Source organism: Abramis brama (genome assembly GCF_963993115.1).
Source record: "Abramis brama genome assembly, chromosome: 4".
NCBI classification, from domain to species: domain Eukaryota; kingdom Metazoa; phylum Chordata; class Actinopteri; order Cypriniformes; family Leuciscidae; genus Abramis; species Abramis brama.
In genome coordinates, this window is record NC_139966.1 from 8,308,218 (window position 1) to 8,320,952 (window position 12,735).

The 12,735-nt window shown below is 39.8% G+C and overlaps 2 protein-coding genes across 3 annotated transcripts in view; both read right to left on the reverse strand.

The window, feature by feature from the left end:
• Positions 1-12,735, reverse strand: part of LOC311081602 (protein NLRC3-like) — a 649,618-nt gene that overhangs the window by 519,862 nt on the left and 117,021 nt on the right. The gene's annotated exons all lie outside the window — the stretch shown is intronic.
• On the reverse strand, positions 9,245-11,023 carry LOC311082049 (E3 SUMO-protein ligase KIAA1586-like; the record flags this gene model as incomplete). The annotated part of the gene is made up of 1 exon (XM_084112793.1): positions 9,245-11,023. The coding sequence occupies one exon, from the start codon at positions 11,021-11,023 to the stop codon at positions 9,245-9,247; it is 1,779 nt and encodes a 592-aa protein (XP_083968919.1).

Consider the following 12,735-nt stretch of genomic DNA (forward strand, 5'->3'; position numbering starts at 1 on the left):
TATTTTCTTTTTCAGAGTACTTACATTTTAATTATGTATTGGTATATAAAGACAGTTTAAACAAATTTGGAATGTTTTTTTTTTAGAAAAAGGATTACCTACCCTACCTTTAAGTTAAACAGTAAACAATTTGATTTGTTCTATCTTGTATCAGCTGTGCTCTGTCTGGACATGTTCTTAAGAATATCTCAAAAAATAGCAGTTAGACAGTGAACTATGGCCTTAGCAGGGTCACTGTATACAGTAGTGTAACATAGAACATGCAGGTGACTTTCCCCAAAATGAATAAAAAAAGGCTGTGACATACTTATAACTTTGTATTATATTTTCTCTTGATCTGGTGCCAATAACACTGAGTTGTTGCAGGGGTTTGGTTCAGCTTCAAGATCAAAGTTGAGAGAGAAAGTTCATGAGCTGCTTCATGGCATCAACAAAGCCTGATTGCTTTTGTTTGGTTATGTATGTCAGCTCAAACTAATCTTTTAACCCTGAGTTTGTTCAGCTACCTTCATGGTATAGGTCCTTGAGCAGTGTGCAGTACAATTAGTCTTCTTCTCCTATAGCCTTTTAATACTTTCAGTAAGCCAATCAAGTCTGTCACATTGCTAAACAAGCATATAAACTGTCACAAAAGCAGCCGTAAAATTAATTCTAGCTGTTATGAAGTGTACAATAGGCTTCTCAGTAACAATCCAGATTACTTGCAGATATAAACTATGTGTGGTTCTAAAAAACAAAACAAAAACATAATCAGCTACTTAGTGTTTGTATGTTTATATGTTTACTTAAATGTTATAAAAGTGCTTTAACAAATTGCCTCATAATTTTTACAGATAAATTGTTTTAATACCAATAATCAGGGTGGCCTACTTTAGTACAGTAGAATATTCTGCAGTCAGGAAAGCCAAATCAAGTTCTTATACCTGTCCTGACCTGAGCACAAGCTCTCATTCTAATCCTGAAAGTCTTAAATACTTTATATATAGTCTTAAAAACCATATTTAAAAGTCTTTAAATTCATTTAAATTGTTAATATCAACTGTGTACTTAATTACTGTTTGTCTGATGAGTGCCCAATCTGTGAACAAAAAGGTTTCAATAAGCGCCACCTGCTTGTGATAGCTGTACTAAGCACAACAAAAGCTCACATTGTTTTCCAAAGACAGATATTGATTACAATGGTCTGTATCTTAAACCTGCATTGATTGCTAACCTCCACTGTAACTGATTTCCCCACACAAATGCTAATGCTTTGATGTTAAAGCTAGAATGTCCACTAATGTGTTTATTTAAAAAAGGCATGAGTGGAGAAAAACAAGGCTATTTTATTTTTATCTAAATTTTCATAAAACTGCAATTTAAATATATTATTTCTATAGGTTATACCAATTTTTTTTTTTTTTTAAATAGGCTGAATAAGCTGATCTATAGCATGTTAAATGGTGGTAGTCTAGTCTATGAACGGTACACCCCCCTAAGCTCACAGAAATGGTTAGACCCAAGTCTTCAGCAGCCAATGACACTGACCTGTTCAAACTGATTTTTAAAGCTACACTGTGTGGGATTTACTCCCATCTAGCGGTGAAATTGTATATGACTACCAACTGAATATTACTTTCTAGCTCCTCCCATTCCGAAGGCGTTTTAACTCCTACGGTGGCCATATTATTTCAAATCTGCCGGCAGTCGCGAGTAATCTCCCCCTCGCATTCGTCACGGTGCCACTGCGTGTAAAAACGCGAAAGGCGAAGCTTGTATGTCCCTCTTTGGCTAATGTAGTTTCAAGATGGAGGGGCAACATGGCGACCGGCATTCGAACCCCTCACCCGTATGTACTTTCAATGGCAGATTATAAATTTACGAGAATACTTTATTACTTGAAAGAAGTAAAAATACATTAATGAGCACATATCATTTTGAAAGAACTAAGTTTTTTTTGCTAAGAATCAACTAAAAAATGACACAGTGTAGCTTTAAAGCGTATTTCACGTGTATTTCATGCGTATTTCACACGTGAAATACACGTTGAATAAGCGTATTTAACGTGCTGATTTGTCACGCGCAAACATTTGACGTGTATTTAACACATGAAATAAGCATGAAATACGCGTGAAAATTCACATGTATTTAGCCCTCGTGGCTTTCCATACATACACACACACTGTCGCTTGCTCACTCACTCGCGCACACACACACGCTCACACACACACATATGGCGTTCCGATAGGCTCTTTAATATGACTTTGCAGCACGAACTCGTCTCAATGAACGTGACGTCTGCGTCTCCCGAATGTGACGTCTGCGTCTGCAGAACTTGTCTGCGTTTGCCACATCACTCGTTCGTCTGTCGAACGTGACGTCTGCGTCTGCCGAACGTCTCGTCTGCGTCTGCCACATCACTTGTTCGTCTGCAGAACGTCTCGTCTGCGTCTGCTACAAGGGGGTTTCCAGCACATTCCACACACTTATTCGTTCTTTATTATTTTTCCCCACTGATCTTCAATTGACCATTCGCAAAAGCCACGCCCCCTAGTTATTGTTACTACGCCCGTCAAACAATTGAGAAACAGACACATGGCTGGGTTGAGCTCCATACCGGTATAAGTGATTGGTTTTGGAGTAATGCAGCAGACATATCCTCCAGGGCACGACAGAAAGGGCTGCAATATGCAGTGGAGGGATATGTTCAAAATGTTAAAATAAGCAAAGACGGGAATATTACAACAATCAAGGCCAGTGCTTGAAGTGGGGGGAAAAAAGGTGCCGGTGTTGTGCCGAATTTCGACCCCCGCCAAATTATTACCCCCCTAGTATTGGTAGGTTTAGGATTAGTTGTGGGGGAGGGGGTAGGATTAGGGGTGGGGTTAGGATTAGGCAATCAGGTACTGACTTCAACGAGGGGGGTAATAATTTGGCAGGGGGTCGAAATTCGGCACAACACCGGTGTTACTCTCTTGCATTGGCAAATCATGACATTTGAGATTAATACAGTGAAAAACAAAACTTGAAGATATTGCTGGTACAACAACAATTTATTGTTATTTATTAACAATATAAATGTATTTAAACAAGTCATGTGTGTGTGTGTGCTTGTGTGCAAACGGAACTCCTCCAAGTCTGCAAGTCCAAAAATAAATTTAGGCTATGGTGAGTTTACTACATTTTAGTTTATTAAATGCATGGTGAGATTATTATATTTACATGTCAATCTTTGTTCGTTTTGACCAAGAACCATGCGCTGTCACTTTAATTCAGCGCGTGCAGCACAGCAAAAATAGACTCGGTGCGGAAACGATTGCAGCATCCGCGTGCAGTGTGAAAGCTTTACCTGTTAACATGGGTGCGAAAAAAAAAACGCACTGCAAACGCACTGTAAACGGACTGTAAACAGACTACGGAGTATATGTGTAACGGACGTGACTGATGCTTATATATTATATACGCTGACATATGTATGCCTATTAATCTTTGAGGCTGTGAGTGAGGTCTCCCACACTGCTTAATCCATTGTCGGCATCTTTCCGCTTGGGTCGGACTTGGGTTTTGGAAAGGCGAAAAAAACGACCAATCCCTCTAAACTTTTGGAGTACCTGGTGTCAGACTTGCAGGTGCCATAGGCACATCGTTTCACCATGTGCTGAAATCACAATGTTTGACGGAGGTCCTTCTCCTTAGTTACAGTTGCTGAGCTAGGATTGGACGAGGAGTGTTTGAGGGCGGGGTTTTGCGAATGGTCAATTGTATTTTATTAGCAATTAAGTGATTTTACCTTGCTTATGTATAGCTTTTTATTCCAAATAGTAAATATTAATTTACACAAATGATCATGTTAAAATTTGTGTTTACCATTGTTTCTTGTCAACATATCCACAGATAGCCTGAAGAAATCATGTACTATTCACCACTAGGAGTCTCTTGACCAACACAAAAGAACATAGTTGTAAACATTTGGGCTGATTTAACTAACATAAATAATATTTGTAATTTGTAATATGTAATGTTTAATTTTAGAGTTGTAATATTTCGTTTTAGAGTTTCACCGAAGTTTGATTGACAGCCGATCTGACAGTTAAAGTCCCTGTAAAGGCAATTCTAAAAAAAAATTCTAAACACATTATAAATGTTAGAAATGTATTACTAAAACATATTACAAAGACTGTGAACTGTGAAGTACTGAATTGTGGAGTTAGACCGTTAAACAGTTTTTCACCATTGCTGTGTTCCGGATTTTTTGGGCGGGGCTAAAACGGGGGCTCGATGACGCACTGAAGCCCCTGAGCTCCTGGACACGCCCCTACTTGATGACACACTGGAGCCCCTGACGCTGCCCCTCCCCTAACAATATAGCACATTCATTCACATCAGTTTGCCGATCGCGAGTTACTGTCAGTACTATTAGTTACTACAGCCTACAGTTTGCTAGCTAGCTATGCCTTCGTCACGGAAATGAGTACTACCTGGATGCGATCATATACAAAACAGATCGGTGTCCTTATTTAAATTTACGAAAAACGATCACATCAAGAAGAGGTGGATTAATTTTGTGAAGAGCCACCTTGATGGAGTGCTGAGGATCACCGCCAAAACCCGCCTCTGTAGTGATGATCATTTTACACAGGATAGTTTTATAAACTTTCGTCGGAGACAACTGGGATTCACAGATAATCCGCTGTTACTGGTGAATGGGGCCGAACCGATTATCTCCCGCCTCGGCCTTCATCCTCCCATCGCACCGACAACTGGTGCCATCGTCGGCAGTGCGAGCCCACCAATGAGTGTAAGTTGCCTTGTGTGCTTATGTTATAATTATAGTAGGTAACGTTAGTCCAGGCTCGAACATGGCTTTGTAAAACCTTAGGAGCATCCATTCCGGCTGTAGCGGTGACAGTTGAGTGTGGCGACGGCAGCTTTCCCGCGAGTGGGCGTGGTTTCAGCGCAGCCAGCGGACACGCCCCCAGCGTTTGAGAGCAGAGACTACTGCTCATTTTTTCAAGATTTTGATAGCTTTTTTTATGGACTTGCCAGCTTTTTTATCATTCAAATTTGGCTGGGTGGCTAATAACACATGTTTCTGTGGTGTGACAAACTCAGAACACATACTTAATTTTGACTTTACAGGGACTTTAACCGAATTATACTTAAAAACAGTTAGGCCTACATCTCAAAAGAGAAAGGCGAGCACAGTTTATTATTATTAAGCTATTATTATTATTTAGCCTAAATGTCTTTGCTTGTGCATAAAAACATTTAGATTTGTATCAACAGGTACAGAAATATTTTGGCACAATAGTCATAAATGCCGGAAGGGAATTCCATAGAGCCAGAGTTTCTCTTTCAATTCTCCCATGGTTTTTAACATCACACTTAAACAACATATCCTGATATTCATTCATGTGCTGTAACTAGAAGAGATAATCGATCAGTTCACGTCCTGCTTGGACAGTAAAGAGTCACAAAACGGTGTGTCTATTTATTATTTGAATTCCTTAAAAATGAGGAATTGTGTGTGGCTTGTCGGACATAGCAACAGTTGGCTACTTAAAGAGGCGTGTTTTTTGCGAAAGTCCGTTGTCATTTGTGGAGATGAGGGGAAACCATAGTGTTTTAGTACCTGCAGGATAAACAGGGAATCATGTACAATTATTTTGTTGTCATGAGAGCATTACTAAATTAAATACGTTCTGAAATTGTTCTAAAATATAAAGTTAATGTTTTTAAATTTAACCGAATGCATTACAAGTTTTTTATGACACGTTGAACTACTGAATGTACCTTGTACTTCGTTTTTCTCAGTTACATTTCACAAATCATCCTTAGTATATGCCTACCAGAAACTGCATTTCTCAAAACAATTCATACAAACAGCAGTACACAATGGATTACTGCAAAAGCCTTAGGTAATCTCAAAAGTATTTGTCAATGAACATATCAGTGCCATCACAATGACAAGTCCTTGTGTCATAGTTCACAAAATGGTACAAATGTTTAGCCACGTTGTTAATATAACACTATACTCTCTCAGCATTACCTGATGTAAACTGACAATCATTGAAAATGCACACGACAGGACTTTATCTATATGGATTATATCAATTTTAACTTCACAAATTGAAACATTGAGTGGAATAAGTACTTAAACACAAGAGATCTTATTTTTTTGTGTACACACACACACACACACAGCTGGTGCTATGAACAAATAATTTTTTTAATCAGTATGACAAATACAGACTGAAAAAGGATTAAACTGATTCTAAGGAAAACATAAACCAACACAAATGGCCATTAAATCAAAAATAACATGGCCACAACAGATCCGAGAACTTGGATATAAGTGGAATATGATTTCTTTTGATGAATAAATCACTCTTTATGTAAAACATTAAACAAGTTCCAGTAGTTAAAACTATTTTTGCAACACAGACAGGCAATATCAAACAAATAATGTCAACTACATTACCGCAACAAAAACTCCAGTGTTCATTGAACTCTCCTGGGAGTTTATATGGCTCCAGACTCAAGAGTGTTAAAGTGTTAAAATATGAGTGTTAAATTAACACTCAAGAGTGTTAAAGTTAATGAGATAATTAAGTGATTAATTGAGTGATGATTGAGCATTATTGAAGACACCTGATGTTAACAAGCAGAATCACTGAAGGAGAAAAAGCACAATTTTAAGTCACCATTATGGGGATCGGCGTTTGCTTAAAGCCTGGTTCACACGGCAGGATAATTAGGCCGATTTTAGCCCCGATTCACCCCTTCCGACAATCTTAAGGATGCTCCGATTATCGTAAAATAATCTGATCAGATATTCCTGCCGTGTGTGGTGTGCAGTGTTGGGAACGTTACTTTAAAAAAGTAATTAGTTATAGTTACTCACTACTTGTTCCAAAAAGTAACTGAGTTAGTAACTGAATTACTCTATAATAAAAGCAACTCGTTACCAGGGAAAGTAACTATTTGTGTTACTGTAAAAAAAAAAAAAAAAATTGCTATATGTCAAAGAATTTGGATTTTTTTGAGCAGTTTTCACAAGTCAGTTGAAATGAGTAGAACAGACAGGTGTTTGTACATAACTTTAGATATTTATTGCACATCGACAGATATAACATTTTATATGTTTTATATAATTAGTTTATTAATTAAATTAATAAAAAGACAAAAAGACCTTGAGATATGTTTGGTAATTGTACCTGAATGAATTGAATGATTTTATGTTTCCACTGTTCGATCGCGTCCGCGCCTCACACACACACACACACACGCACACAAATGTAAGCACTTTACGACTTTTCGATCGCGCCCGCGCCTCTCTTTCTATTTCTCTCTCTCACACACACACACACACACATATGTAAACACTTTGCAACTTTTCGATCGCGCCCGCCAACCTTTCAGTCAGGATTGCTCCTAACTCGCCATCTCTGCTGCTTCATCGAATCTCTGTTTAGCTGGTGTATGTGTGTGTGGCGCGTGTGCTGGCATGTGTGTAAAAACACTGGCTCTGATTGGCTACCATGAAACACATGACACTGCCTTAGCCAATCATAATCGCTTACCTCGTTATTAACCCACCTCCTCACTAGCTGTGCGAGCCAGGGGTGCGTTCGGATTACACAGTTTATTCAATCAATGCATAGTAACGCACCGCATTTAACGTCCAGTAATGTTAACGGCGTTGTAACGACGGGAAAAGTAATTAGTTAGATTACCCCGTTACTGAAAAAATAATGTCGTTACCTAACGCCGTTCTTTTAAACGGCGTTATTCCAAACACTGGTGGAGTGTTAAGACTGCTCTCGTCTGCTCGGAAGGACGTTGGGACCGCTCCGATCTCAAATCGGGGATATCCAACATGTTGGATTTTTTTGGCCCGATTTCTCCTCGTGTGTGGTGTCCCCCGGGGACAAACGAGCACGCAGCCTGTGGACTGTGGCGTGTAGCCAATCAGAAAGCGAGGTGACGAGGCGGCGAGGAAACACCGGGAAACAAAATCAAAACAGCCGGCAGCAGTCCATGCTCGTGTTGTCTCCACTTCTTTGACCATCGCCTTTTCTTTTGATAACATTTTTTTTTTCGGTTAAAAACAAACTACAAACTATCGCCACTGCATCCTCTTTGTCCGCCATGATTGTTTACTCTGAAGTCACGTTTGATCTCGAGGGATTTTGCGAGATTTCCCGTCTGACCTGGGAATGCTCGGGAGTCAAATCGGTTCATTTGTGATGTGTTGATTTTGCCGTGTGGCTGCGCACCACACACTGTACGACCAAAACTGTTAGACCCGTGATTTTTTTATCACCGTGTGTGGGGTCTCTCAGGTTTGGAAAATCGGCCGACAATTTTAAAATCATCCCGTGTGAACCAGCCTTTAGTTGGGCAGTTGATCCTTACAGTTTTAACTTTAGATTTTGTTTAACTGTTGTAGTTGATTCATAACAGACAGATGAACAAAAAGAAAAGGTGATCAGATATTTTTTGTTATGTTTTAACATAATCAACATTTGACCTGAATTGACTGACTTCAGCCACAGTCTAAGATAAAATCAACTGAAGAGAAAAGGAGACATTAAATCATTGAAGATCTCAGGAGATGAGGATTAAACAACTCCACAAACAGCATCTTAGACTGTGTCTGAAGTCAGTTGTAGTTCTTGTGTTTCTGCTCGTCTCTTTTTCTGTTCTCTTCTTTCCTTCAGTGATTCTGCTTGTTAACAGGCTTATTAAGGCTGAAATGACTCCATATTTAATATACACAGACTTTGTGGCTCAGATAAGGTCCAGTTCTGGTTTATTTCTTTGCTCTTGGCTGACATGTGGCATTGCTTTGGCCTGCTTGTGGCCCAGATCTGGCAAACAGGAGTGAGCCGCCCAAGTGCCATCATTCCACGCCGCATGTGGGCCAGATCCGCATTCCACAAGTGCCAGATGTGGGCCGGATCTGGGCTGAAACAATGTTGCTATCTGGGTGAAGTCATATCTGAGACACAAATAACATCCAGGAAAACACAAGATGAAGAGTCCTTCCATGAGTGCACAGAGAGTAAGTATTTACAACATTCAAGCCAAACAAAGACTGATTGTCACTGCAGTATTTTTTAAAGTACACCAAATGCTTTACTAACAAGCATCAGGAGTGGTTCTTTAATGCTCTGGGAAGCGCAATCAAGCAAACAAGGTAGATGACAGAGCAAAGTCCTGAGTTCACATGTGACAGGCAATGTCAGTGAAAGAATAAATGTTAATCTATAACTTTTCCACCTAGAACAGACCACAGTGGTCTGTCTGGTTTTGTCTGTGCTTGCCTTCCTGTCTTGGTTGCAGTTGACAGCCGATGGCCGTCTTTCAACCAAGAGAGCACAAACGATTTTGGGTCAAACTGCTCCACTGGTGGGCCATTGACGTCTAGAAACAGGACAGAAGAAAGGCTTTTGGCCCTCAGGCAATTTCTCCTCTTGTTAGCGGTATCACTCATGGCTGAAAATCCACGTTCACATTCAGCTGAGGTGGCCAGGTAGGTTTTGCTAGCTGTAATCAGCCTCTTGATCGTCTTCCCAGGACTGTCACCTTCAAGTTTCCACAACCTATACTCTTTAACAGCAGCTCTGGTGGTTACTCCTAGATGCTTAGTGAGGTCATGAATTTCCTTTTCACCATACAGGACAAGGGAATTACGGTCTTTGGGCCAATAGGATGGTTCGAGTGGAGTCAGAAGCTCAGTAAGCTCTGAGTCAGGGAGACGTACAGAGAGATTATCAATGACAGCTTGTAGGAACTGCCCCTTGTTGATTTTCTCTTTGGAGGCTTCTAGTGTGATGCCTTTGAACATGCATGCTGTTATCCTCCCTTCTGCCTTTGCGAGTGACTTTCCTGGTGTTGTTTTCATGGCCTCCAGGACCTCCATAGTCAAAAGAGTCCACCGACTGGCATCAGTGAGAGATGTGTTTCGATTCTGCAGTTTCAGAGAGAGGCTTTGTAACTCACGCAGCACATCTTTCATCAGTGCAAGGTCTTTAACAAAACCTGTGCTGCTGAGTTTCCTCAATAGTCCACTGCATTTTCGTCGATCCAAATTAGTGCGGGAAACATCCACAGAAGCTTTCTGCATTTGTGTGGCAAGTGCTGGAAAGTCCCGCCAAACAGCTCTAACAGTGCTGAAACTGCTGGCAACCCAGCGAATGGAGAAAATGTGCTCAATCCTCAGCAGTGAGATGTTAACATGAGTGGCAGCATCATAGAGCAGTCTGGCATTTTTTGGAGATTGGTGGTAAAATGTATACAACTTTGAAATAAAGATTTCAAAGTGGTTACATCCAGTTACAGCCTTGCATGCATCATGCACTGCCAACTCTAGCTTGTGTGCAAGACAATGAATGCTCTTCAATGAAGGGAAGTCTTTTCTCAACTTTGCAATCAGTCCACTCTCTCTTCCTGTCATGACTGATGCTCCATCTGTGGCAATGCTGATCAGGTGTGATTTTAAATATTCATCATCCAAACCTGCTGTCAAAAGGGTCTTCTTAAAAGCTTGATACAATGCTTCTGCTGTTGTTCCCTTATCTAGCTCTACAAGATCAAGGAAAATGTTTTCGATGTCATCTCTGCCTGTCACATCTGCTATCAAGTAAATTATTAAATAGCTTTTGCCAAAGTTACTGCTTTCATCAACTGTCAAACTCACAAAAGAAGCATTGGACTTCAATGCGGATATCATTGACTTTTTCATTTTAGTGGCAATGTGTTCAATCATAGCGATACACGTATGATCCGATTGGTGTGAAGGGCCCATTTTTCCACCACTGACCTCTTGTAGCATTATCAGTCTGCTCATTTTACTGAATGCTAATCTCTCTTTTGCTACAAAGTAGGCTGTTCTTATACTGTTGGCTGTTTCTCTGACAAGCTCATTGTTAACCTTCTCTGTTAGTGTGGGGAGGATCTCTTTTTCTTTCTGGCCTTCAATTTCTAGAGCCCTCTGATGAGCCTGACTGTCCCGGTGTTTGTATATTTTTTTCCTCATGGCACATACATTCATTGCTTGGACCCTCCCTAAAGCCCACTCTTCTGCCACTTGAACACCTTTTTAGTTTGAACACATTCGTTTAACCCTCTGTGGTCTGAGGTGTTTTCTGGGCCCTGGAGGTGTTCTGACATGCTCTGACATTTGTGCTTATTTCTGTTACTTGTGACATTTTCATGGCTAAAGTCTGATTACACTGTATTCAGCACAAACTGTGCTACAATAATATGTCAGCAGCATGTGTGTAAAAGTTTGTAGTTTTGAGATAATGACGTTTATGCGTGGTTTGTGAAAATACAAAAAACAATTGTCTCTGAAATAAGGCCATGAAACCCCTACTGATTATTTCTTCACAAGACTTTTGAAAATTGTATCACGTAGCCTAGAATATTTGCTCCAAAACTATGTGAAAATCACCCTGACTGCTCATTCAGATAAGACAATATATTGATTTAAAAACTGTAAGACGTGTTTTGTGTGAGAAAGCTTTATGCGGGAGGCGTGATCACATCACTAATATGTATGGTTTTCACACCTGAGAAAGACAAAGACCCTCCCTAATGGCTCTATTAGGAGCTTATCAGGCCCTATCATTCTGAGCAACCTTGCACAAAGAATGCGAGATTTAAAAAAGAATGGCTTTTTGATTGTTTGGATTTATTTACAGCACAACATAATCCAAAGATAAACAACAAATGACAAAAAGCACACTATTGAAAACAATGATCCAAAGACAGAGACCTTTGTGCCATTCCTAAAAACATTGTACATACCTTTCATTTCCAAGGCGTTTGATTTTCACTTTACCATGTTCATGTACAGAGACTCGTGTGAATGTTGAAGTCAGCAGGACTCAGTGGCATCTGGGCCCTGAAAAAAAAAAAAAAAAAAAAAAAACCTGTGAACATACTGATATCAAGAGAATAGATTTTAGATTTTTAAAATTCACAGAATACACACACACACACACAAATGTTTCCAACAATAATGAACACCAGGTTTGTTGTGCCTTGTAGGCATGGGCGTAGATTATGCGGGGTATGCGGGGGACGTGTCCCCCCCATTTTTTATAAAATGTAAATTCGTCCCCCGCACTTTTTCATAGGGCACGTGTGTCCACGACAACCTGAGGTTTTCGCGGGTGTGTATAGCCTACATCGAGATTTAAAAGAGTCAAGGATAGTCTATCTACATACGTGACTTTCACGTTTCCATGGTAATCAGTCACTCGTGCATCACGACACGCCCATGCTCGCACCCGTCCCGCGCCCAATCCATTTTTTTCATAGAGGTCACAATGAGTTCAAAACGGCAAAAAAACTCTTCACTCCTTTTTCACGAAAAAGTCAAGCACTGTAAGTAAGTTGTCATGTGGTATCCGAATTGTGTTGCACAATGATGTATAACTCTGCCTATTTCTCTTGTTGAATAATTAACAAGTTTTGTTGTAAATTGAAAATAATCACTACCCGCACAAACGTGCACTTATTTTCAATCTTTTTTTATTCGTAATGTCTTTTATTTTCACAGATGTTATCAAAGCCCTTCAAATTAGAATAAACATGGTGATTGTTAATGCTGAATTTGTATTTTCATGCATTAACAGCCTGCTTGAATCAGGCAGCGTTGTAACGTGTACATGATGACAAACTGTAAGTTCTCTTGAAAAAGCCTAACCAGAAATTTTGACGTAGTTTTAAAAGCTTGAAGTT